The sequence below is a fragment of the Fringilla coelebs genome (assembly GCF_963513975.1).
Source record: "Fringilla coelebs genome assembly, chromosome: 3".
NCBI lineage: Eukaryota > Metazoa > Chordata > Aves > Passeriformes > Fringillidae > Fringilla > Fringilla coelebs.
Window position 1 is genome coordinate 95,104,322 of NC_140030.1, and position 27,833 is coordinate 95,132,154.

General features: G+C 44.0%; 1 protein-coding gene across 1 annotated transcript in view; it reads left to right on the forward strand.

Annotated features, from left to right (window-relative positions):
- The first annotated feature begins 10,546 nt into the window (after positions 1 to 10,546).
- TGFB2 (transforming growth factor beta 2) overlaps positions 10,547 to 27,833 on the forward strand; it is a 57,770-nt gene continuing 40,483 nt past the window's right edge. Inside the window, exon 1 of the mRNA XM_084202561.1 lies at positions 10,547 to 11,493. Coding sequence (XP_084058687.1) covers positions 11,151 to 11,493 — 343 coding nt within the window. The 5' untranslated portion in view covers positions 10,547 to 11,150. The remainder of the gene's footprint in view (positions 11,494 to 27,833) is intronic.

The following is a 27,833-nucleotide window of genomic DNA, read 5'->3' on the forward strand; positions in this document are numbered from 1 at the left end:
GCTGCCCTACCCCCTTTTTCAGTAATGTTCTTCCTCTTCAGCAGCTACCAATAACAACCTTCAGCAGCTTTTCCCAGCAGTCAGAGTGCTCACTCTGTTTTTTCTGCTCCCATGAATATCTCTGCTCAAGCAAAGTTGTGCTGCTGCCCTTCATTCCAGAGAGCATGAATCATCTCAACTTTGTATATTTCTGTACCTATCTATATAAAGCCAATAAGGATGGGGTGGTTCCAGTTTTGTTAGGCTTCAAGCCAACTCCAGAGTATGTAAAGTTTAATATTCTATGGATTGCACGCAAAGCAGGAGTTTTGTTTAATAAGAGAAGGCACAGGGTCAGCTCTTCCCCATGTCTCTTGTCCCCTGGTCTAATTTCTCTTCACATTAATTGTGCTAACTTTTTTTCAGCAAGGAAAGCATGAGTTGGCCTATGGAAAAAAAATAACTGTATTTTCCCTGCTTTTCTTCAGCCTCCTGTTAGGGAAACACTTTGGGAGTAATATCCTTGTTGTGCCTGATGCCACTGTACCACAGCATCTTCTCTGCTGAAACGTGGAGGGTAGAGCTCCCACTTCTGCAGCTGTGAGGCACGTTCTTCTGGGTTCACAAGCTGAGCAGGACAAAAGAGCTGGAAGCTGCTTCCTAGTGAAGATAGGGGTCTTTTGTCTGATTCGTTTTAAAGAGAGAAATTAATTGTTTGGAGGCCATGAAAGTTTTTTGACTATCTGATGCTTCCAGAAGAAGGTGGTCTGTAGAGCTGCATCTGTTCAGAGCTGGCTCAGTAGCTGTCTCCAGGGAGGAAGGCAGAAGTCATCTGGCGCAAAACACTCTGCACAACTGAAAATGACAAGCTTCTCATTCTTATGAAATGAGTCCTGGCACAGTTAATATACACACAGAGCAGTCATCAGTGTTGTTCACTTCCAATCCCTGCAAATTGCTCAATGATTTCTTCAAGACTTGCTGAGGTAAGGAGTGAGAGGGCCAGGAGAAGGCTTGAGGTAGTGGAGGCTTAGGATCATGTTACACAGATTGGGTCCTTGTGCTAAGTAAGTTGTTAAACTCAGGAGTTTAAGACCTTAGACACTGGAGACTGAAGAAGTTCTTGATTAACAGATGGTGGAAGACTGTACATTTCATTTACTGCTGTTCTAAAGCAGTGGCTTCCAACCTCTTGCAGCATGTAAACCTCCAGTGTTTCACCTCTGTAAGTGATCTAGCAGATAAGGGCTTTTTCTTAACCATTCTTCTCCTGACTTTTAGCAATGGCTGATCCTTCTTAGACAAAGCATTTGTTTTCAAATGCATCTTTTCAATTGCTTTTCTGTCTTAAGGGACATGTTTAAAATGAAACTCAGGTCAAACTGAATACCTTCAACACGGAAGGTCCTTGTGTTTGTGAAATACTCCATCCCTTGAAATAACTTATTTTTCTTAAATCCGTGTGTGTAACCTGTTGGATACAAAATTGTTAAATTAATTCGGGTACTTTCATCAAGCTTTTGGATGTGAACTCATGAGCACAAGCAGTTTCCAAGAGGCACTTTGGAGGGTTATTTTAGGAATACTCATAAAAAGCATTATTTCTTCACAATGCCACAGTTGGTTCAATTGCCCATTCTCTCATGCTAGTGCATGAACTTTTGGAGCATCATGTTACATTTTCCTTGTGTTTCTTCACTCTGTTTTCAGTAAATGTGGTGGGGTTCATTGTGAACTGCTAACTAGGATCAGACTTGCATTGAGGTTTTCGTACCACTAGGATTTCTTACTTACATAGTGTTCTCAGAAGTAGCTGAATAAATTAATAGAAACAGTTCACCTACAAGATAAGTTGGTTACATTTCTTATGAGCAACTTCATGCCATAACTAAGAAATGGTTAAATATAAAACCTGCTGATGTTATGTTAATAGTTCTTTAAGTCATGTGTTGTAGGCATGTATAATCATAAGTAGAAGGTAACAGAGGGTTGTTTGCCATCATTCTAAAATCTGAAATACTTAAAGATTCAACTAGCCACTTAGGAGCCCATTATAAAATGCATTATGAATATAATCTTGGAGATTGTGACTTAAGGCTCATAGCTATTCAATCACTCTCTTGCTTTGAACTTTGCATTTGTATCCTGATAAAGGAAGACATTCTAATCTTGTTCAGAATAGAAAAGCTTAAAAATGTTGCTTGATTCAAGCAACAAGATAGTGACAGGCTTTCCTGATTATGTGGATTTTGCATTGACTTTCAGGTTGAGTACAGTTTATCTCAAAAGGATTTTCTTTGGTTTTTAAGTGATCCATAAATTGCAAGTTTTGTGGGCAGTGAAGCAGCCTTTAACTTAGGGTACCCTGTGTTCAGGGACAAGAGCTGGCCTGTGTCCATTTCAGAAAGGGTGCCTGAGGTCAGGCAGCTGAATGAAAACTGTCGCTGGAGAGCTGAGCCCCTGAGCTGTTGGTAATTGGGCCTTTGCCATACCTGCCCATGGCACCTTCCCAGTCACACCTCACAGGGCTGCTTGGTGGAGAAGGGCAGTCAAACACACATTGGCAGTCTGCACCACGGGCTACTCTGCATCCTCACTGATAACCCCAATGAGTTTCAAAAGAGGTCCACATTGCACAGTAGTGCAATATTGATGCAATGGTGTAGTTTTGTACAAAAGGTAACAACAGTGTGGGTTTGTATGTGGTGGATTTTTTAGAGGAGTGAAGTATTTGACAGTACCTGCTGAAATTTGCTATATCCTTATGATTATCCTTAATTAAGAAAAGACTTCATAAATGTCTGAGTGTCTCTTCATGATTAATAGAAAAAGACTGGAGATTTTTCAGAACTTCAGACAAGATCCTCAATTTAAGGATGCATTACTCAGCCAAAACAATGTATTAGACCCAAGGATAAATATACTTTCAGTGTGAACATTGACAAATTGAGAGGATGATACATTGATACTCTTTCTTGTGGATTGTGTTAGAAGGGGACTGGTCAGGCCTTGCAAGATGCTAAACACCTTTCTGATGTTACAGCACTGCAACCAGCAGGCCAGACCAGGATTGCCAGTGCCACTGCTGTTCTCTCCATCTGCTATGTTTTGCCTTTTTTTTTTTTTTAACTGCTGGACTGTTATTTTAAATTTTTCTGTCATTTCCTAGAATTAAAGAAGTGGAACACATCTTATGTGAAGAAGATGGACAGAGATTTCCCTTCTTACTTGAACTTTCTATGTCAACACTGTGCCTCCCAGACACAGGTTTTGTCTTTGATTCTCATTCACTTCAGTTGCTGCTGAAGCACATTACTGGACTATCTGTCTCATGGTGAATTAACTGCTTTTAATTTCACAGGACTGCAACGATGAGCTTGTGGACTCAGGTCCTTTATATGAGACACTACTGGGTCTGATGCACATTTGCAGCCCATTTGTAGACATTTTTACATTCTGATTTAATTGTTGGTAAGGTGGATGTTCAAATGACACTAGAATTTGTGAGAGGAGGCATTTCAGCTGTCAGTCAATATCCATGATGGGGAAGCTTAGAGACTGGTCCTTAGAGCCCAGCTAAAACCAGGGGGAGTAACCCACTTTAATTGCATTCCCATCTGAAAGATCATTGATTCAGAAGAAAATATTGAACATCTTTGCCACTCCGCAGAGGTGGCCTGTTCAAGATCCAGTTCTAAAATAATCTGGATATGGATCAAAGTACTAATACAGAAATAGATCTTTCTGTTCTAATTCTAGATAGAGTCACCAAGCTCAAACCATCTGTCTGGAAGGATGTAGTTTGATCAGCCATTCAGGAATACTGTATTAATTGATTTCAGTAGCCAGGCATAGAAAATAGGTTTAAAAATGTGTAAGGCTGAGAGGCAAAGACCGCTGCACTAATCTGATGAGTGCAGCACAAAAGCTTGGTACTGCATGCGGTCTGGTTTGGTTGTGGGTTTGGTTTTGTTTCATGAGGTAATAAGAAACAATGCATTGCTTTCTAGGATGTTCTTGAACATGTGTTGCTTAAAAACCATTAGGGAAAAAACATTTCTGAAGCTGTGTTAGCTTATTAGAGCTTTTCATCTGCGCAGACTGCATAGGCAGCTTGTGAAGAAGTCAGGATGCCAGACCCAGAGCTGTTTGATTTTGTAGCTGCAGAATATGATTTAAATATGGCATCACTACTGGCTGGCCCATTATTGAAGTTGTTACCAATTAATCTTGCTATACACGTAACAACAGCGCAGTCTGGGTGCACATTCGAACTTGAGTTACATGGTTTTAATTTGTTGAATAAACTCCAGTGGATGCTCTGCTAGGAATCCAATATTTACAGATATCATTTGTGTGTTACTTAATGAGGTATAACCCACATCATCACCATGCACTTCAGAAATAGAAGGCAACAGCTGTAATTCTGAGAAGGAGATGCAGGTCACGACTTCAAACCTTGAGATTAAAGGGATGACTTTTACCCTACTGTCTTTACTTTGTCATGCTTGCTATAAGTAGATGTCAGGGCCCTCTGGTTTATGAGCCACTGAGCTTATATTTCTCTGTCTTATTTTAATTATTTTTATTTTTAGTTAGTGAATCTGATCATTTGCCTCTGCTGATATTTAAGTCTTACTGACTTAAGTGGAAACAGGATTTCCTGTGGTGTTTAAAACCACAGGTGCTAGGATTAAGGAAGGCCTTTTCTTCAGTGGCATATAGACTAAAACTGGAATGATACATAGAAGATTAGCGTGGCATTCTCAAGGCTGACAAGCAGTTTTAGGAAAGCACGTGAGGGGATCAAACTGGGAGATGTAACCATGGGGAAGTTTCTTAGGCAAAGTTTTTATGAAGACTTGAATCTGAACTTATTCAATGCTGGAAATCAGCTGTTGGAAGCAGAAACTCTGGATGCAGCAGTGATGTGTGCAGCCTTCATGGGAAATGTGTATGTTTTCAGGGTACGGGGTTTAGGCTATTGATGCTTCCCTAGACCCCTCATGTCTGGCTGTACTCTGTGGAGACAGGGTGCAACTTTACTGGAGAGAAGCTGTGTTAGGAGTTGAAAAATGTGAAGAATAACACAGCACTGAAATACAGACTAATAGTGATGTTCCTTTCTGTTCCCTTTTCTTCTTTTCCATAAGAATTCTTTTTCCCCTTCAAATTTTAGTCATTCTGGCTTGAGGTCCTGTCTAAAGTTCCGGTGTTGTTGTTTTGGCGTTTGTTTGGTGGTCTTTGGTGACAGGTTTTTGGGGGTTAATTGCATTCTAGATATCTTTCATTAGGCTGCAGTTTTAAACACAGACTATATATTGCTGTGTGGACATAACAGCTTTGTGTTCTTACTTGATGGTGGAAGATGATGCCATTCCGTAAGTTCTCAGAGATGACACCTGAATGGCTTTTTGGATCTTGTTGACTACTCATGACTGTTTCCACTGAAATTATTAAATCTATTTGTAGGAACAAGAACTTCTTTTATGTATATAGATATTTATGTATGAATACATATATTTATAAATACACAAAAATGTATGTGTGTCTAAAAATAAATATTAAAATAAAATTTCATATTCCTGTTTTATATTTGTTCTATATATATTTAAAAGAAGTTCTGGCTCACACAAATAAATTATCTCTTTATATCAGAAGCATACCTTTGATTTGCAAGTTGACAAGTAGTTAAATGTGTATATATGGGTAGCAGTCTTGCGTGTCAAACAGCATGTTCTATAAAATAGCCTTTATCTTCTGGAACATGAGTGCTGCAGGAATGGGCTGTGGTTGTGTGAAATGCAATCCTGGGCCAGTGGGGCTGCTTGTGTTGGTAAGGTCAGCAGGGTTTGCTCTCAAATTCATCCAGGCGTTACAGCACACACTAATGAAATGTGCAGCACAGAGGTATGGACTTCTACTTCACTAAGGATAATAAACAGTAAAATCTAAGGTTTTATTATAGTATATATTACAATTTTCCATTATTTGTCATCTCTTTGCCTCACCTTTATTAGGTGCCACCTTGGCTCTCCGAGTTGAACATTTATACGTGTATTTTTATAAAAAGGAGAATTCAAAAGTGTTTTTTTCTCTAGCACCCTGCATCAGAATGACTGAGATTCTACACAACCACAGTTATGGCTGCAGATTTCTGTGTGTGCCACAAAGAATTAATTGTGCAATCATCCTACACTCGTCATCAGTGTGAGAATTTACAAAAGTCACCTCTTAACTTTTAAAAGTCATTCCTCTTCCAACAATGTTCTTTAGTTTATGAAATGTGACCAGCCACCTTACTTAATGGCCTGGTCGTCAGCAGTCTTAGAAAGATTATTGCCTTTGTAGTTTGCACAGCGCATTTGCGTATAACCAAAACAATCTAAAAAGAAACCACAAATTGTAAAATCCTGACCACGTAATTTTTAACCTAATAGGAAACATGAAACCTTTACATTTAGTGAAGTAACTTTCCAGGTGTCCCTGTTTTTCTAATAAACAGTCAGTGTTTATTAAAAAAAAAAAGAATATGTAAAAAAGACGGTATTGTATTGAATTAAAAGCACCAAAACAGATAAGTTCTGTTCTTTTCCCATATGCACACTAAGGTCCCATTCCCACTTTTTGACTTACAAAGCTTCTACTGACAGCAGCCCCATAGGACAAGGCCATTTTGTAGAGGCACAGGGAAGAGATAAATGTAAGCTGAGTTAGCCTTCAGTGTCTAATAATCCCAGCAACTTTTGAAACTAACAGGTAGTCATCAGTAAAAGCTGTTGTGGAATGAAAAAAAATGAAGAAGCTTTGCAAGATAAAATACAGAGCCATAACTGGGATAATAGTCACAAATAGTCAGAAACTGGGATAATAGTCACAAATAGTCACAAACTGGGATAATAGTCACAGATAGTAACAAATAGTCACAAAGAGTAGAATGTAGAAGCAGAATTACCTCTGTAAAAGGTCATGTTATAGTTGAATTCTGTGATATAAGACTTTATCCAGCTTTGTTGAGTGCCTGCAGTTTGGTTCTGCCATTTCTGACAATTTTTGATTGCCTCTTCCATGTGTTCACTTTAGCAAGGTAAAAAATGACACCTGTTTGAGTCTAGTTTGCAGGACTTCTGTGGCAAAAAAAGCCTCCTTAAATGTGCAAGGGGGAGATTTTAGAACTAAGACCAGATCTATCCTGATGTATATGTTCCAGGTATTTTCCATTTAGATTACATAATGGAAAGTCGATGTTTATGAATGTGGATGTGTATTTGAATGATTTGGCTAGCAGGTAGGTGTCCCTTCCTGGAGTAAACCGGAGCAGCTCAGGCATGTGTGGTGGGCTTCTGCAGCTGCTGGGGATTTAGCCCAAGTGGCCAGGGCTTTTGGAATGGAGTATGCATGCCCGGGAAGTTCTGCGTGGCGAAAACATCACCATGGAAGTTTTAGGGAATCCAGCTTTGCTGCAGTTGTAAGGCAAAATGAAGACATGCACCTGGGTAAGCCTTACACCCTATGTCACAGTAAAAGGGTCAGAAGAGAAGCAAAGGGTTTTTCTCAGATGAGAACAAACCCAAGATTTATCTTATTTTATTATTTTTTTTCCTAGATGGCCTAAAAGACACTAAGGAATCATTGCCAAATCAGAAGGAATCTCAGCAACTTCTAAAATCTAGTCGGACTGGTTTGCTGTCAGCCTGGCTGGATCTCTGGCAGCTCCCAAGGAGGGCTTCTCTGGAGGTTGGACCCCCCTGCAGCTCCGTGGGCAGCGTGGCCAGCTGGGCACTGAACACGTGGGGTTGATGGCCTCCAGCAGGGCATCCCCACGGCGTCAGGGTTTGTGAAAGACATGCAAAGTTTGGGTTGGTTGAGTTTTTGTTTTTTCCCCCCACCAATAATAAACTTTCAAGGATCAAAACACTTAGTAATCTGGCGGGCTGTGTCTGCAGAGGGATCCTGAGAGATGGGGGTGAGTTCCCTCCCTGAGGAGGGTGTCCGGCACTGTCCCAAGCACTGCTCTGAAGCCCTCGAGGTGAGTGGCACTCAAAGCCAAGTGTTGCAGGGCTGCAGTTGCTGTATAAGGAATTCCTTCATGGTTTCAGCTGTAGCTTTTGGAGGAAATAATTTAATAACCCTTTTCTTTAGAAGTATTTGCGGTTGAGGTACCTCGTGTAACAGAGCTGATTCCTCAGCTGGCTAGCAGTGGAGCTGTGAGATGTAACAGCTCGAGGAACTGTCCCCTTGGTTTTGTACAGGTGTGCTGCAGAAGTGAAACCAGCTGAGTCTACATGTTGAGCTTGCTTGTTTATTTGAGTAATTTTGGAAACGTTGCCATTCCTGACACTGCAGCTGTGTTTTTGAGGTCAGTAGGAGCAGGACATTGACATGTACGGCAGTAAAAGAGTGATGTTGTGGCAGAGAGGTTTAATCTGGCCTTGCAGGAATTCATGGATTTAAGTGGAAAGCGCTATTAACTCTTGCATCGTGAGGATGCAATCTTGGTTGCACGTAAGGCTGTACATACCCACGTGCTGGTAAAGAATGAAGTTTACTTTTAGAGTCTCTTTGTGTACACATACCTGTCAAAAATATATTTTCATAGCTCCTCCATCTCCTAGAGAATGTCATCTCGCTGGTACCCACAGCAGTCTGAGGTTAGCTGGCCCTTAGCTGGCACAAGATTCCCCTGCAGCAGAGCCCTGCCAAGGCAAACAGCGTATGGCAGCTCTGTGCTGCTGGGTGCCTCCATCACCCCAGCACACAGCCACAGCTGCTCACAGGAAGCACTTTTCCTCGCTGGGAAGGAAAATTTAATTTAGGGACCGGCATTTGGAAAACATTTGAAAATTTTGCAGAAAGAAGATTGTTCCTGAGGGGTGGTCAGCTGGAGGAAGCCTTTGGTGGTGTTTGGCTGGTTTGTGTCTTGCATGATTCTCAGTGCTTCCAGGTCCCAGTCATGCCACCTCCTTTCTCCTGTGTATGTTTACCCCTAATACCACTGGCAATGGCTGAGATGTTCCTGGGAACACCTATGGCCCTTTGAGTACCTTTTGTACATCTTTCTTCATCTCTGAAAATAGAGGTTCTTGAAAAACAGCCTTGCCCCATTTAGGATGATGTTATTGGAAAGTTCTGGCAATAACCTAATTCAGTGATAACTTAATTCAGAAGGGAATGTAAAATGGGTGAGAGTAAAGAAAAAGGCTACTTGATCACTTTTTAAAGTTAATGTACAGTGGTGATAAATGAACTGTAAAGGAAAAGCTTTATGGCATTAAGTTGAGGGATGCCTAGTAGACTGTGGAGTGATTTCCCTGGGGCAGAGTAGGGTATGGATGGAGGCTGTGATGTTTGTTGGCCAAAAGAGGCAGCGGAAAAATTGAATTACCGGCATAACCAGAGCATTTGGGGCTTGAGAGCTTCTGTCAAGTGCAGATGAGGATGTATTTGCACACTTCTGACAGGAGAGGAGACCTCGGCGAAGGAGCAAATCTTCCTCATCTGTCGTCTCTCCCTCCTTGGCCGGTAGTACCGATTACCAAGGTATCCGGGGAACAGCGAGAATTGCCCAAAACACACTTGGAAGTGAAAGTAAGGGGCAGTGCCGAGGAGCGTACTGTGACAGAGCAGCGGGCAGAGCTGCCCCGCAACCTTGAACAGGAACGCGTCTGAGCGGTGTCCAAGAGGCGTGTTATTCTTCCTCTAACGCCAGAGTGCCATTTGGCCCAATTACTTTAATAATAGGTGCAAGAAGCACTAAAGCCTTTATTTTAAAAAGAAGTAAAATAAAAGCCTGGCAGGACTTGCTTTTTCTTCTCGACTCCGAGCTGCCTCGCCTCTCCTTGCCCCGGGCTGAGGCACCTCGGCAGCGGCCGGGCTGCGGCGAGTCCCTCGCCGGTGGCGCGGAGGGGAATAAATAGCCGGGCGGCGGCGCGGAGCCCTCCGCTCCCGCAGCCCCTCCACGTCACTTCGCAGCGAGCCGAGCACGTGGGGCGGGGAGATCGTATAAATCTCCCTCTCCCTGCGCGGCCGTGATGTTATCTGCTGGCACCCGTCCCCTCCGCGCAGGGAGAGCCGAGGGGCCGGGGGCGGCAGGCGGGGGGCGCCGGGCGGAGCGCTAGAGCCGCCGGGGACGGGGCCAGCCCCAGCCCCGCGGGGGAGGCCGGCGGGCGGGGAGAGCGGCGCTGCGCTGCGGCCAGCCCCGGGCTGCCGGCTCCGCGCCTGCGACCCGCGGGAGGCTGCCGGGGCGCGGCGGCGCTGCCTCGCTGACTGCGGCGCGGGTTGGCGTTTCGGAAGGAGGAGGAAGAGGAGGGAGCTGGGAAGAGCTGTGCGGCGCGCAGCGGCCCGGGCGGGGGTGGGTCGGTGCATGCGGCGCGGGGCGCACGCAGCAGCCTGCGGGACGCGGCCGGACGCGGGATCGCCGCTCGCCGCGGGCGCCGGGCGCCGCCGCGGGGCCGGAGCCGCCGCCTGCCGCTGCGCTGCGCGGGGGCCGGGGCTCGGCGCCGCCGGCCGGGCGCACACGTGCGCGGCTCTCGGTGCCCGCCCGCGCCGCCGCGGGGGCTGAGCGCCGCCGGGCGCGGGGCGGTGCCGCTGCCGCTGCCCTCCGGGAGCCGTCGGGCGCCGCGGGCGCACGGCGGGGCTCAGCGCCGCGCCGGCACTCTCTCTCTGCCGGCTGCGGCAGCGCCCTGTGATAGCCATCACTGCGCCTTCTCGTCCTCCTCCTTTTTTTTTTGGTTTTTTTTTTCCTTCCCCCTTTCTCTCCCCCCCGCCTTCAGATTTTTGTTTTACAGCGCGCTGAGAGCAGCCTCTCTGCCATTTACTTGATTTGCAGGTTTGTTGTATCTATTTGGGGGCTTTTTTTTCCTCCTCCTTTTTTGCACTCCCGATTTTTTATCTAGTTGTAGCAACTTGCTTTTTCTTTTTCTCTTTTTTTTTTTTTTTTCTTATTACTGGTGTTTTTTTCACTAGCGCCTCCCGTGCGTTTTCCGATTGCGAGCCGCCCTCGCAGCCGGGTTTTTAAGAGCATTTTGTCTGCCGATCTCCCCTTTGTTTGCACAGATCCCCTTTTTATTTTTTGAATTTTTTTTTCGTGTTGTCGTTCGTTGCTAAAGTCGCCTTTTTTTTTTTTTTTTTTTTTTTTTTGTTGGGGGGGGCGCTGTATTTAAACACTTAAAATGCACTGCTATCTCCTGAGCGTGCTCCTCACCGTGGATCTGGCCACCGTGGCTCTCAGCCTGTCGACCTGCAGCACCCTCGACATGGATCAGTTTATGCGCAAGAGGATCGAGGCAATCCGGGGGCAGATCTTGAGCAAACTGAAGCTCACCAGCCCCCCGGACGAGTACCCCGAGCCCGAGGAGGTGCCCCCGGAGGTCATCTCCATCTACAACAGCACCAGGGACCTGCTGCAGGAAAAAGCCAACCACAGAGCCGCCACTTGCGAGAGGGAGAGGAGCGACGAGGAGTATTATGCCAAAGAAGTTTACAAAATAGACATGCAGCCTTTTTACCCCGAAAGTAAGTCCTCTGCGTTTGTGCATGTGTGCGTACTTTCGCCCCCGAGGCTTAGCGGTGCTCTGCACCTTTAAATAGCACCCCCAAGCATCGTACTCTGCCTTCTTTGCTCGGCTCGCTTGTCATCCTCAGCATCGCTTAGGTGGAGGCTTCTAGGGTTTAATTTAGGTGACGGGGTACATATGACTGGGTGGGTATGTTGTGGGGGATCACCTGTTGCCCCAGACTCGCCAGGTTTCCGGACCCCTCTGAAGTCACCCAGGGATTGCTCAGGGTGCCTCTGCTGCCACCACCACGTACCTGAGCAGAGCTCCCCCCTCCCGGGATCCCACTCCCTCCCCAGCACCGGCTGTAGCTCCCCGGCAGCCCCGTGTACAGCCTCCAGAAAGAGCCAATATCTTTCCACTGCTCTTGTTTCCCTTGGAGTGTCTGGAACGGGCAGGTTTCCATCTCTCCATAACTGAAAAGAAAAGGAGGTCTTAAAAAAAAAAAAAAAAAAAAGTTGCCAGCTCGTCTTGTCTGTGTCCCTTTAGAGCATTGTCCCGCACACTGCTGTTGGCATAGATGCTCAGAGGACAGAGACGTCCTCCCTCCTCTTCCCACTTTAACTAGCCTCCCCTTTCGGTTCGTGGGCACTTTTCATTTCAGGTACAGAAAAACTTTTCCCTTCTGGGTAGCTTCGGTTTTTGGAACCTGTCTTAGCCCGTCTACCTTTTGCTGTTTTTAACGACCTTCTGGTGATCCATGCCACGTTTTGCACAAAAAAAAAAAAAAAAAAAAAAAAAAAGGTACAAATGCTCTGTGCTGACCAAATCCACTTAGAGTGATTAATAATCATAATGACGTGCCTTTTTGTTTTGGTAGTGAAGCTTAAGTGCACAGGAAAAAAAAGAAAGAAAAAGCACCGCACTGCCTTAAAAGAATCTAGATCATCATCATACCGAGGAAAGTGAAATACCAGAAGCAGAAAATAACTTCACCGTTCACATAACCAAACCCTAGTCCCTAGTAATTTCATTTAGCTTGATTCCCTCCCCCACCACTTGATGCCCTATATACTTGCTGTCTGTTTCTCAAAAGTACATAGCTCTTGCTTAAATAGATAATTCAGCCATCTTGGTAACTTTATCCTAGAGTTTCTAATTGCATTTTCCCCTTATTTATTTTTAGTTTAGCAAGTTGTAGCTTTGGGGCTTGCTCTGTCTTGCATGGGATAGTCCTAGGATGCCAGCCAAGGTATCTGAACCCCATGCTCCGTGCAGCTGCCTCCCTTTCTTCCTTTAGTCTTAAATGACAACATCAGGTACAGGACATCCTGGCAGTCAGAGCCATTTTATTATTGTAATTATGGCACCATCCTTAATAGCCATGATAAATACACTCCACCCTTGTTACCCTTGGGGAAGAAATACTTTTTTTTTAAAAAAAAAACCCTGCATATTTGGAGCCAAGTGGGTATGAGCAGAGCAGTTCAGTATAATTCACAGCCATAGCAAGAACACAGAAGTCATGCTTATTTTCCACATTGATGTACTGTATTATTTTGCTGGTGGTTTTGGTAGAAGTCAGCAGTTCCTTTTGAGACCTATTAGATCATACCCAGGGCAGAGGAGCAGCTATGGGCAAAGGTTGGGAAGACCTATAGCAGTGCCTTGGTTCGGGGAGTTGGCCCTGTAACAGAGAGCCTCTGAGAATTGTAAAGAGCATCTGTCCTGAGCACATCTGTCCTCTCTCCTTGCTTCAGCAGACTGCAGACAACTAATAGTCCAAAGTGCAGCTGCATACTTCCCAGAAAATTAAAATATCTGTGGTGTGTGACTTGGATGGTATTGGCAAAAGGGGATCTATTTTTAAAACCTTGTCAGGGGCCAGATTTGGTCTGAAGTATCGATAGAGGCTTTGGAAGAGCGGAGGAGATTGCAGGTATCTACCAACAGAGTGCATCAGACGTTTGGGATCCGAGGGCCAGCTCGCAGCACATCCAGCACTACTGTGCGAGGGCTGTCGCTAACATCAGAGTAAGTAGGTTAACTGTTTTTCCACTGCTCTCTAGTTATGCTGGAGGGAGCGAACCTTTCCAAAAAAGACAGTAAGGAAGAAATCACTCCACCATATTTTAAGGGAAGAAATTGAAAGTGCAGCTCTGGCGGCCGCAGGCACTTTCTCCTAGGCATTTCAGAGTGGATTTTTTTTAACTCTACAGTGTCTGCTGTGTTGAAGAGTGGTAGGAGGGAGAAGGGGATCAGTGTGAATGCACTGGAGGTCAAAGGCTGCTGGAAGGCAGGCATGGGAAAGATCAGTGGTTCAGTTTTTACCACAAGTTGTTAACGTTCAGAAACTGACTACAACCCAAGCATTACAAATATGCTCTAATTATACTCATAGTCAGCAATATATCACTACAGATCGCTGATAGGTCTTAGTGGGGCATTTTGTAAAGTTCAGACTAAATATTTTTAGCAATGAAGAGATTTAAAAGGAAAACTATAAGAGATACTGTATATACCCTAAGGCATATTTTGTCTTAAATATTATCCTTGGCCAACTGTACTGTATAAATACAGTAAATATGAATAGAACTGGCAAAATGCCAATCTCCTGGGATGAATTTTAGTCAAGAAGGTATTTATGGGATATAAATAATACTGTGTCAACATTTAAAGAAGGGATCTGATTAGTTTTGAAATTATTCATATTAATCTTTTCACATGCTGTTAATTTAAGGCTCAAACTAAAGTTGTGCTAAGGTTTACTGATAGTTTGCACTGAGGAACTAAGGGGGCATCTGGCTTGAGAGTCCACTTGAGGTTAAGGACACATCAAGATATGGGTGGAAATTCAGTGATTCGGGGACTGTGTGACCCAAAAGCAACAGATACGAAAGAAGTGTCAGAAAAGATACTACAAAGACATTTGGAAAAAAACCAGAAAGCTTTCTGTCTGTCAAGCATGCCTTGTGCTCAGGACAGAATGCATCTCTATGAGTCTTAATCTCTCCTAAGTGCAGAATTTGAGGTTTTTCAGAGGAGTTTAAAGAGGAAGGTTGGATAGGGTGTTCTCTGAGCACAACATCACGGAGTTCTTGGGAATTTTGTGCCTAGGCAAAGTTACTTGTGTAAATGCTTAAAACTGGTTCCTGTGAATTCTGGATCACATTCGAAGCTAATTACTTACCAGTTGTTCGCTGAGTATCTAGGGCCTGATACTTAAGCTACGTGATGATTGCCATTGCACTCAGAGTAAACAGAAATTAAATGCCAACACAATTAAGTATTGTGAATTGTAATGCTAATGAACAACAGGCATACTTGAGAAAAACAGGCAACATTAGTATATGGAGGCCAAGGCCCATTCTATCATCTTCATTCAAAGCAATTTTTACTACAGTCAGTGAACTGGTTTGCAGTGATAGCTTAAGGCCAATGCAGGTAAATTTTAAGTTTTCTGCATTCTTGTAGATAGGCTTATAAGTACTCATTAGCCAAAGACAACCCAGTTCTTCTGGGTTTGGGCCTGGTTTTTCATGAGTTTTAAGCTGCCTTAGTGTGAAGGAGCCTCCGTTGGTTCCATCCTGCGCTGGTGGCTTGGATTAGTCTTCTCAGGAGCTCTGTGCCATGAATATTGCTTTACATAGGCCATCCTTCTGCTGAATATTTGCCCCATGAAAGACGACATTATAAGCTGGCAGGGCACAATGACATGCTTCTACTTTATCAACAAGGACTCAATTTAGCAGCAATCACACATATGTGGGTTCCTTGTCTTTAGGGTACCAGAACAGCTCCTGCAGACGGCTCCCAGCACTGACTGCATCATTACCACGATGTTAACAGCTCACCTGTGTTTGCATTTAGCACAACACAGAGCCTAACCTGACAGGCTCTCCCGTGTTATTAATCATATGGAAACAGACTCAGAAGGAACAGCTTACTTTAAAAGTTTCTTGCTATGCTGGACCTATGGTTGTGCTCTGGAGCACCTCTTGGAGGAAGAGGCGTTTGCCAGGCATACTCTCTGCATTACAGACAGCACCTGAAGCAATGTGAAGGCTTTCCCAAGGAGGGATGTGGGGGGAACGGTTCCTTATTCCACAAGGAATGACATTTAATGCAGTCTTCGTAGGTGGAAAACCCCAGGAAATTGCAAATGGCTTTAGAAAGGCGCGGGGTAATTTTCTAGACAGTAGTCCTCTACATACTGAGAGGGATAATAAAATAACATGCTCTGGTGCACTAATGAAGGGCAGCACCACATGTGCTTCCTGCCTGGCTTCTGAATCACCGGCCACTTGTACTGTAAGCAGGGTGCCAAGCTGGGAAGCAGGGGGGAAGGTCCAAGAGGCAGTCTGGAATGATACATGGTCCTTGAGTTCCTTCCAGAGGATGAAGCCTACAGAAAAGCTAAATACCCATGACTCCCCTCTTTAATACTGCCTGGTCAGATGAGCTACAAGACAGGGCTGTATTCCCAAGTCTTCTCCATAACCCTGCTGGAATTTCTCTCGTGTCTGTTTGAAAGAGGCACTTTTCACTGTAGTTTGGTGAGTGAGAAGATTTGACAGAATCGTGGAATCATTTCGTTTGTAAAAGACTTTTTATGTCATCTGAGTACGTGTTAACCTATCACTGTGGAGTTCACCACTAAGCCTTGTTCCTGTGTGCCACAGCTGTACTTTTAAATACCTCCAGGGATGGTGACTCAACCACTTTTCTGAGCAGCCTCTTCCCATGCTTAAAAGCCCTTTTGGTGAATATGCAGCAGTGCCCCACTGCTCCCCACTCTCCAGCTATTGACAGTGTGAATGTTTTGTAGTCCCAGAGACCTTTCTGGAAATGTGCCCTTGTCTTCTTCTTGTGGCTGGAGATGTGCAAGGGAGCGCCCAGAGCTCCTGCTGCTCTTGCTGGCTGTACTTGCAGGACTAGTGGGAGTAGGTGATTGAGTGAGGAAAGCAGAGCATCATCTTAATTAGATGCTGGTTTTAGCCTTGTTCCTCTTTGGTACTCTGCATGAGAACTGTAGTGGCCATCAAGATGGCTGTGCTACTTTGAAGTTACTACTTCCAGCATTTTGCTGTCAGCTTGAGATTCCTGTCTGCACCAGCGCTGAGGAGAAGGATGAATGAGAGAACTGGCTGTCATTCTCAGCGAGCTTCTTCAGCACAGCCCTGAAACACGCACGGAGCTTCACACACATGAACAGGCTCATTAGCATTAAGGCTCTCTGTATGCCTAATTAGCTTCCTGAGTTGGGGCCCAATTTATGGTGCACTTGCAGGGATGAACAAAGCCAGAGGGTTCAAATCCCTCTCACTCTGCTGAAGTCTGCCATTGGGGCATGGGAGCCCTGTGAGAAGGAAATGCTTTACAGCATGTTTTAGAGGGGAAGGAAGAAACTCTTCAGTGATCCTGAAGAAGGCTGGCCCTGTTGGGCAGCTGCTTCCTTTGCCTTTGCACTGATGTGCTAGGCTGCTTCTGTATTAGAGATAAAGAGAGGAACCCCAGGGTATGGTGACAAAACAAGTCACGAGTGAAGATACACAAACGTTTTTGTTCCTGTTGTGAAACCACATGCAGCAGGTTTCCAAGCAGGCAGCTTTTAGCTTGAGGATGATTCTCTCTCCAGGTATTATTTAATGTAATAATGTGTTACGGATGTTTCTGCTGGTTTGTTTAGATGAAAAGGATTGGCTTGGTCGTTTGTTTAGGGAAAGCTTGCACCCACCACAGGCTGCTGCTTGCTTCCCCTTCAGTCTGTGCTGTGGATAGTCACTTCTTAACTGCAGCATCACTCTCAGTTGGCTTCCTGTAGTAGTCAATCTCAAGCAGCAATGTTTCTTCTTAAAACATCTCCCCCGTGCTTGTCCTTGCTGTCTGTGCCGTGTTAAGTGATTGCAGCTGGGCACCCGGCTGTACAAAACATACAGCTGCAAGGTATAGAGGAGAAACTGAAGGATTTGTCTGTAACAAGACAATAAAATGTTGGGGAAAAAAACCCTTCGTGTCAAGGGTTGTGTTTTATCTTCTTCCAGTGTGACCAGTGGTGTTTGGATTTATGAATTACTCATGAGGCTGTTCACTGCTGTGGTTCTCTTAGGTTGGATGGCACAGGACTGGCTTTGCAGAAATGAAGTGCTAGACCTGGCTTTGCTAGATCTGTCTGGTCCTTATAGTTTTTTATGTGTTTTTGGTGCTATGCAGGTTGGTCCACAGTAGAGAAGTTGCTTCTTGGGATAAAAGAGCATTCTTTCAAACAGCCAGGTTTTCCAAAGGGAACATGGCAGTTCATTCCGCTGGGAAAGCTTCTGGCTCCTTGTGTTGGAGGCTTTGTGGGATGAGTTAAGGCAGCTGTGCAGAGAGACTGCTCGTCACTGGGAACAGACAGGCTCTGCTGAAATACATCTAGTGTTAGTTGGGCTCTCTGGCATCCATCTTTGGCTTCCAGGAGATGCTGGACCTCGCAGGCACCCCTGCAGCAGATTTGTGGCAGAGAGTGTGGAGAGGATCTTCAGAACATCTCTCCCTTGTTCAGGTTTTAATTTGGACAGTGACAGAGAAGTGCGTCTCATTTCATGTGGGATGCTCATTGACATATTCAGGCTCTTCCTTGTAGAGCTGAGCTTTTCCCCTCTGAATCCCCCTTAGGGAGGGAGCCTCTTTTTGTTGTTATATAATACTTAGTACAGTGTGGTGCTGACTTCAGGTTATTAAAAATAACTGTATAAATTATAAAACATAAGCTGACCTCATAGCTGACCCTGCTTTGAGCTGGAGGTTGGACTTCCAACATGAATTAACCTGTAATCCTTGTAATACTACATTTTTAATGCAAGGAAAACAATGCATTGTATTTCAGCTTCCACGGGGTGGTCTTAATTCAAGTGTTACCACGTTTCTAAAGATATGCTGTTTTCTGCCAGTCTTGGATTTGTCCCTCTCCTGTAGCTTTCTTGCGTCAAAGTGTTCCTGTTCTTCTCTCCCTCTGCACACAGTTTTATTTTGCTTTTCTTGCTTGAATGTTGCTTTTCAAATAAGCATGGTAAGTTGCATAAAAATAGACTACTGTATTGGACTTCAGCAAAAGCTGTGGCATAGTTTTAGGCGAACTGAGGAGGGGCGGGGAAGGAAAATGTTGTGATACTGACCTTTCACTTTGCTTGTTTGGCTCCTTCCCATCGTATCTAACCCACACTGCGCTGACAAATACCGCATCTGTCTTGACAGGCAAGTTCACAAATAACCATTCATTCATAACTTGGAGCTGCTGTAAGACTCCTTATGGATTGCTTAATCTGACAGTTGTGCATTTGAGCAGAGACTTTGAAGCAGAGACTTTGCAGAATGCCCGTGAGTTCAGTCTGACTTTGTGGAAGCTCGGAGGGAGGTCTCGCGTGAAAGAGGATACTGTGCTCGGGGGTGCGTGGCGTGTCTGCATGCGTGCGCACACGCGCGTGCATACATTCTGCAGTATTAAAACATCTGCTGCTGCCAAAGCCCAAATTGGAATGTTCTGGGAAAGATAATTTAATTTTTAGCTCCTGGATTCATTTCAGTGATGGTAATTTCAACACTTCCTGGGGAGAGTCTATCGGTGGTTATGTGCATCAAATGCAGCAGTAAATCTGTCATTCTTTCCATTTCAGTTTTTCAGGCTTACAACTTCGTTATTTTTCCCTGTTTGGCTGGTGTTAGTATCCAGTGTTTTCCCTGGCTTCATCTCTTTTAAACCCCTGCTTTGAATTTTAAAAGGCAAGCTAAGCCTGTTGAAGTTCCTTCTCTTACTTGTTTTTGTTTACTTACAGCATTTGCAATTCAGCAGCTAGCTCAGCTGAAATAGTGATGGTAATATATCTTTACCATAGTGATGATTGAAAGATAGGAATCAGAACATGTTGGTTTTCATTCCTTGGGGTGGAAAAAAAAAATCCACAAAATCCCCCTACCCTGTGGGTGAACTTTGTAATCACAAGGCTGAAAAACTAATAGGTGTAAGCAGCACTGACTCTTTTGAAGTGGTCAGAAAGCACCTCAAAATCACTTATTTGATGAAGGCTTCTGGAAAATAATACTTATTAATCCTGAGCCCGCAGTTGTGTTTACAGCTGATCCCCAGCACCCCAGATTGAGGGAGCAGTCCTTGCTTATTTGCGTGGGCATTGTCCAGTATGGATAAAATGACTTCTTTTGGGCTTTGGGCAAACAGTCGTAAAGATCTCTGGGGCTGCCAAGGTGATCACCAGAAAGAACACCTGCAAAACTTTACATCTTCCAAACAGCTTGTAAAAACAATGCTGCAAACTCAGCCTGTTCTGATGCAGCAGTGGGTTGAAACAATGGCACAAGTGGTGATCAGAGCCTGGTGTGTTCACCAGGGCCTGGGGCAGGCTGCTGCTCCTTGTCCCATCTCTGCTTGGTCTCATGGGTGGCCTGGACTAGCAAAGCTGGGAGACATCTCTGCTCTCCCTGGCTGTGGAGGGGCAGCTCTGCCCTTTGCATCATAGTTCCTGGCCTTTGTGCACTGAGGCTTTGGTGCAGAAATTGATCCAGCTGACTGGAGAATGGTTAAGCAGAGACTTAATGAATGCCTAGTAAGCAAGATTTATGGATGCCAAGGTTCAGGTCCACTGGCAGTTCATTTCTGCCTTCAAATGCCTGCAGGGGATATAAGGGATATTTGCCTTCGGGGAAGGATAAATGATATATTGTACTCTCCAACATGATAGGACATTGTAAACAGTCTGGAGATGTGTTGGATCTATGCAGATCATTGATGTTCTCATTCTCACCCAATCTCCAAGAGATCCAACCCAGTTTTCTTGGCTGTTGCAGTTGGCTCTGGGCCTCCCTGGCAGAGCAAGGCTTGTATGTCTTGTGCCAATCACTGCTTTATGCTCAGATATTTCTTGATGCACGCTTTGGAAGTGAAGTAGCCACATTTCAACACTGAGGTTTGCTGAAAGATGTCTGTAGGTTTCGCTTGTCGTGCTCGTTGCGTGTTTATCCAGCCCACAATGGCAGGCTATTGCAGCAGACACATCTCCAGCTCTGTGAGCGGGGAACAAGTTCCAGCTTTCTTGAAAATCAGTCTGCTGTTCTGATCTGGTGGTGTGATAGGAACTGAGGGGCTCCCTGCCAGGATATACAGTGTGCAAAGCAAGGGAGCTAAGTGAGCAGCTTTGGCCCACTTTGGATGGGCTCGGAACAGATTGTTGGGGGCCTGACCTTTCTCTCCCTCTTGGAATCTGGATTCCCCCATTCCAGCTTGCATTTCTCTCTGATGATAGGAGCCATGCATTTGGAAGTTTAGCATTCCCCTTGCTAATCACAGAAGAAAAGAGCCCCCAAAGAATCTAGTAAAAGAGATATTTATGAAGGTGGCCGTAGTCTGAGTTACAACAATATCATGTGTCCGAAGGAACTTGCCTCCTTCCAAGCTGCAGTCCCATTACTTACCACACTGTATTGGGAAACCTGATTTTCTCTGGCTGGAAGTGTATTTGTTGAGGTGGAGTCTGGAAAGGAATCTGCCTCATGCACACTTGTCCCTGCTGGGCCAACTCTCCGTGATACAGCCAAACCTTTCCATTTCTCTGCCGTTTGAGAGTATGTTCCCCAGATTAAGGGCCCTGGTCCAAAGCCTGCTGGAAGTCTTTCCACTGGCTGCAGAAGTCTTTGGTCAGGTATTAAGTGTCATTCCTTTGTTTCAGGGAGTGGCCGCATCTCCAATATATATTGGGGTGTATTACTGTACTATGGTGCTTTCCCCTTTATTGAGCTTCCACTGGAGACATTCTTCTGCATAAGGCCTGAAAAACAAAGACAACATTTGAAAATAAACACCTTAGTTAGCCTTATTGATGGACTACATTTGTTGGCAGATCTGGGATCAGCATATGGTGGCAATATGGCAAGAACTGCAGAATGCAGAGAAGGAGGAATGGGTTAAAGTCCTGTACTTCTTGGGTATTCCACATCTTCCCCAGTCTAAAATAAATGACCATCTGACTGCAGAGGTCTTGGCAAATAAACATGACATAATATATCTTTATCATCCTCCCTACAGCGAGTTTTTGTCTAGAAGTTCATCACATCCAGAGGCTTCTTAGAAACATGTGCAAAATCAGACCTCAGCGCCCGGAGCAGGGAAGAATCTAAAGGCTTTGACTAAGAATGTGGCAAATCTCTGTGCAGTGGACTGTAGAGAAAGGTCAGGGCTAAGCCAACAAGATGTTTTTATGTTATCAATAAAATCTTAGAAGTCAGTTCTGCATAGAGCGGGAGCCAGGAGGACCATTTCTGAAAGTCGCTTTGCTACATGATATATTCTGAGTTTACAAGCTGGAAAGCCAAGAAGTTTGGGAACAGGAGCTGTGCTTATAGCATGAAGGTGCATGTGGTTTTACATAAAGCCTCTCTGACTTGATGTGTCTCTAAGCTCACAAAATAATGAGTTAACTTCTGAGGTACATTTTTTTGCATGGATGAAGAGCTGGAGCAATTTAATTCGAGTCAGTAAAGTCACTCCAGATTTTTTCCTGTGATGTTGAAACTGGATTCTGTGCAGCAATTGTTTAGGCAAGAAGAACAGTCATTGTGGCCAGGGCTTTAAGCAGCACCGAAAGGAGTGGTCTCTTTTTAGCCTTTGAGAATACCAGCCTTTTAAATACCAGTTAAATCTGCCTTGCTGATAAGAAATGTCCTGAATGCTGTTTTCTATCATGTTTATACTACTACTGTACACCTCTCAAAGCCTGAAAGGACTCAACATCCAGCATAGGTTGTTGGAGTTTTGTGTGTTTCCTTTTTTGAAAAAAGCAAAAGCAAAAAGCTTGGTTTGTATTCTATCTGTGTGGTACTTCCTGTGTCCTGATGGGATGAGATTTCATTTGACTCAGGATATGAAACCGAGTGTTTTGGTTCTTGTTTAATATAAGGCAATATTTTAATGTCACAGGATATAAAGTGCTTTAGTTTAAGTACAGCAAGAGCTGCAGGCAGCTTTCTGATTGAGCCTGTATAACTGAAGGAGATGCTCATCTCTGCAAGAATGAGATGTTCTTCTCAGGGTGTAATGTTTTCAGGTCTGTTCACACTCACTGCTAATCAGCAGTTGGTATCATACTTTAGAAAGGATGAGACTGATATTGCTCTAGGAAGCTTTGAGTTATGATAGACAAGTTAAAAAAGCTGGAGGCCCTCATTATGGTCTTCTGATCTCTCTACCTACATATTCCAGGCCATTGAGTTTTGAATTAATTTCTTTTTGAAAGGGAGTTCACAGCACACTTGGTGAATTATTCCAGTGATTAATTACAGGGACTAAAAATGAATATCTTTGTGGTTTAGGTTGTTTAGCTTCAAGTTCTAGCATTTGAATCTGGTTTAAACCTTCACTTGCTATTTTGAAGACCCATTGTCAGATCTGTGGGCTTTCTGTAGGTACCCACAGGAAATGGAAGTTTTGGAGAGGGGAACAGATCTGGCTGAGAGTAAGCAGGCGTGGCTGCTGGAAGACCCTGCAGTCAGCAGCCAGGAGCTTGGCACGGGCTGCTTTATCCAGTTTCAGGTGTCTTTCAGATCTGTAGACTGTGATCAAGCCACATCTCTTTAAAGTTGAGTGTGCTGTATGTAATCTTTGAGATACTTCCTAGCCTTTTCAGTTATTCTCATGGCTCCCCTCTAAAACTCCCCTGCTTTGTTCATGTTCTCCTGAGACTGTGCTGGACAACAGTGTTGGACACAGTATTTCAGGAGCGGCTGTGCCATTATCAAGTCACATGCATGTTGCAAACTCCTTTAATTCAATACTACACAGTTATGCAGCTACCTTTGGCAGTAACTTTGACAGGAGCTCTATAAGAAGAAGTTGAAATTCATGCATGGGTAATTATCCACCAGGATCTCTCCCAAGTTCTTTTCAGAGGTGCTGACTATCAGATGTAATCTCCTACTTTGTAAGTATGGTCCAGTTTCTCTGTCCTACAGCTGTATTCCCAGACTGAAAAACATGGACATCTTGATAATTCAGGATTCAAGTAACTCTCTTTTTAGTGCATCTTCTTCATTATTTAACACATCCATATCATTGTTGAATCTGCAGTTGATTAGTAATGGTTTGGTTTCCTTCCTGATGGTGGATAAAAATATTAGATAGTAGAGTACAGTAAAATTGGACCTTTTTGGATGCTTTCCTCTCAATAATGATTTGCTGTCTGCCATTGTATTTGAAGTCTCATAAAAACACAAGGCTTTGATTCATTTACTGCCTGGCCCTGTTTGTGTCCTGTTGCTCCTGTTTCCTAATGAAGCCATTATGTAGCACCAGCTTAAATGTCTTGCAGCTACCCAAGTACGTTATATTAAAACTGTTGTCTTACCTGCCCGTGTCACTCACTAAGGTACAGACCAGTGGGATCTCTTTTCCTGAGCTGCTGTGATTATACTCCCTTAGTTCCTCTGAGCTCATTCTCATTCCCACACTTCACATATTTTTTCTGGGATCAGTATAAGGCTGACTGTGTAAGTGTGATATCACGGATTGCCTGTTTAGGATTGTGTATGAACAAGTATATTCTGACTTAAATCTTTAAGGTAGTTTTTGGTGTTTAGGATTTATTGAAAGCTAGTTTTAATAATTTCTATTCTTCACTGGACAGCTCTTTAAAAAGTCCTTATGCAAGTTATCCAGTCTTACTTGTTTTACAATGTTGTTTTAAGACCTTCTAAGTTGCTGCTGAAATTTAAAAAAAAAAATCTATTCACCTTACACTTGCCTAGCTTTTGTATCTACAGAAGTATATTTCATATTTCTGTATTTCAACAGTTTTTATGTAATGGAGGAATATCACTGTTAAGCTTCCTTAGTACTAAAGTAAATTTCATGTCTAAGTTTCTTGGCCATGGAGCTGGTCTTCCCATTTGTTTTTTCTAGTCATGCAGTTATCTGCAGTTCTTGTTTTCTGATGTTGTAATTGCAGTTATCTGCAGTTCTTGTTTTCTGATGTTATAGTAGTTCTCAGCAGCTATTAGTTTTAGTTTTAGGTTTTTTGGTAATATATGGTTGCATTTTTTAATTTTATCTTCTTAGGGTGGCATTCTTGTGGTTTCATTATGGTTCACAGACAGTTTTCTAGCCTGAGTGGTCTTTGTTGATTGTGTATCATTTCTACTTGTCCAGCAAGCTAAGTGTCAGTCCATTTTCCTGTCCTGCCTTCTCTGTAAACACTTCTGTCCACTTGATTCAGTTCATCATTGTATCATCTTTGTATGACTGTCTCCTTCATAATACTAAACCCATATGTTCAGTTCTTCCAAAATCAGGGACTTCCTGATTTTGTGCAGAGCACGAGGTACTGTCTTCTACCTGAGCTTTGAATCTTGCTTGTCAAGCACCTTGCTTCGTCCCAAAAATAAATCAGTGCTTATGTCCGGCTCTTTGAAGCTGCTTAGTTGTTGAAGGGCCAGCAACCTAAAATCAGGGTTCTGTAGAGACCAGCTCATCAGAAGTCACCGTATTTCCTTAGGAACCAGGTGTAAGGATGTGGTGTGGCAGAGTTTGGTGGCCCTCGTGCCCAAGGAGAGGTGCCCCCAGACTGCAGAGTGGGCGGGGATGGGTTATCTGGGGCTGGCACCATTGGCAGCTCTTCCCTCTGAGGAGCAAGGGGCCAGACACTCAAGCTGTGAGGTTCCTTCTCTTGCCAGAAACCATAACTTTGGAAGGCAAATAATATTTTTGGGTTTCTTTTCCATGTTCAATAGCACAAGACGTGGGAGATCTCCAAGTCACTGACTCAGTTGGTGACTCCATGTGCAAAGTAGTTTAGTGGATGTGTTCTTCCTACCCCACCCAGAGGTCTGAGCATTTAACCTATAAAGAAATTTCACTTTTACTAAAAATAGTGTAGAGGGCATAATGGATCATAAGTCATCCTAGCAATTGCTACTTAGTAAAAGGACCTTGGCATTTGGGTTATCTGTACTTAATAGGAGTTGATATGCTCATTAGCACTAAATAGGAGCTAACTCTAGCAAGTATCTTCATGGAGCAGTCTGGGTTGTTGCTTCTTTTTACAAGTTACTGTGTCAAAGACAGTGACTAGTTACTCTGCATTAATCCTCTCTGAGTTAGCCATGATTCCATGGTAGCAGGATTTGTGGCCAGCTGAACATGAAGCACTGCAGAGTTTCTCCAGGTTTTGTTGTACTGTTCTGTCCTGTCTGTGCTGCAACTTCTAATCCTTCCATGTCCTACTCTGTAGCTGTTTCTGGGCTCAGTGAGCACACACATTTCCCATGGGATAAGTGACACCTTTTAGGAATCTTCAGAAGTGGCCTGGGAGCTTCCTGGGCCAGCTGCAGTGAAGAAGCAGAGGAAGGAGTTGAAAGCTGAGCACCTTTGCATGGGCAGACAGGTGTGCATTCCCTGCTTGCAGGCAGCTAGTGGCACTTCTAGTGGCTGCAGAGATTTCCTGAGAGAGGCTTAAAATCTCTGTGCTTTTCTGTTCCTGATTTGCACTGCAGAAGGGTGTAAATCATTTTAATTGTAATTACTGTTACAAAGCAGGAAGGATTGAACAATTTTAATGTGGTTTAAAACTTTCACTTCCCTCTGTCTCTAGCATTCATCTGTTGTCTGCTGTCTTTATCTTAATCATTTAAAGATGTGTTGCCTGTGCTTTGAGTCTGTGAATCTTGACTTCTCTGCAATGAAAAAAAAACCCAGTGTAGTTTTCCTTTGCTTTTCCTTCTTCATGATACTTTTACTTCTTGTAAGTAAAAATATTTCTTTTTTCTTTTTTCTTTTTTTTTTTTTAAGGGTTGGACAATCCAATCTGCTTTTCTTGAAAATAACTTGCTTTCATTTCCTCCTGCAGCCAGGGAATAGTTTGGAAAGGCTGTTCTCTGGACCCTTGGCCGAGCAGAGAAGGCAGCCAGCTGTGCTGCTTGCCAGGGGAACAGGAGCGCTTCCTGGCAGAGGTGGGGCCAGAGGAATGGAGCCTGTGCCGTGGGACTTGCTTTCATCTCCTCCACTCTCTGCAAGGCAGTCCTGAAGTTTCCTGACCACTCTTAAATCTTCCAGTTAGAATAGCTAACTAGTGAGGCCCACTTGTATAGAAAAAAAGCTATAAAGGGAGAAAATGCAGCTTACTCTTATAAACAGCAATAGATTAAAAATACTAATCAGGGAAGATGGGTGCTCCCACTTGTCTGGTCACCATCACTGTTCACACCATCACTGGTGTGAGTGTCCTTTTTGTATAATCATCCACATATATTTCTTCTGTTAAAAATAAGTATGGTTTATCCTATTCCATTTTATTTAGCATAGTTAGGTTTGGATGTGCTGGAATGTTCTGATTCCTTTTTGTTTTCCCTTTTCCAAATTTCTTGGTATGTTTGGATTTGTGGGTTTGCTTTTGGGGGCACTGAGTGCTGCAGAGTACCACAGCCCTGTTGCTGAGGTGAAGTCTTGGGCAGGAGGAGTGCATTGCATTCTGGCTTTGGACTCCTGCAGACAAGTTGCTGTCAGCAACACTGCAAATGCTTTACTTGTTGGGGTGTTCTCTGAAGTGAAATGTTGCAGGTTTCCTGGTGAAATCTAATTAAACTTAATTCCTTGGTCTTCATTGCTTGGGCCTTTATCAGAAATACACAAGCAAGAAGGCTTCTCTTTTAAGCCTCTGGGAAAAAGTTTGGAAGTATCTATCCCCTTTTATGGTTTCATCACAGACATGTTTCAGAAGAGGTCCCAGTGTGAAAATTACTCCCATGGAGAAGCCTTTCTTTTATTTGTCTCCAAGTCTGACTTGCCTAAATCTGTAACCATTTGCTTGCCTTCTTCCTGAGGCACTTCAGTGGTACCTGGAGATGCTATGGACTCTCATGCCACCTTTCTAAGTGATACATTCCTCTCTATCCGTACTGGTTCAGCTTTTACTGTGACCCTTAAGTGAAGTCAGCAAACGGTGAGAGATTCGTGGCTTGGCTTGAAGTCACAACTGACCTACCAGTGGTGACAGAGCTCCTCACCTGCGGAGTTGATTCTGCCCTTGCACCAAAAGTGATGCAAAATCTTTAAGCTGTATAAAACCTCAGTGTCATGGGGAAACTTTGCCCATGCTCCTGTGTGTTTTCGAAGGTGGAAGAAACAATTTGTTTGAGGCTTTGTTTTATCTGCTTTTGTGAAAGTCTGGTTGTGGTGAGGTGGGCTTTACAGCTTCTAGTTTGGGATGTTGCAATTCATGATCCTGCAGCTGGACGCAGAAACTGCTGATGGCTGACTTGACCAAAAGCAGCCAGTGCCACCAAGAGCAAACACATCTCGTGTGCTGCACAAATGGCATTTGC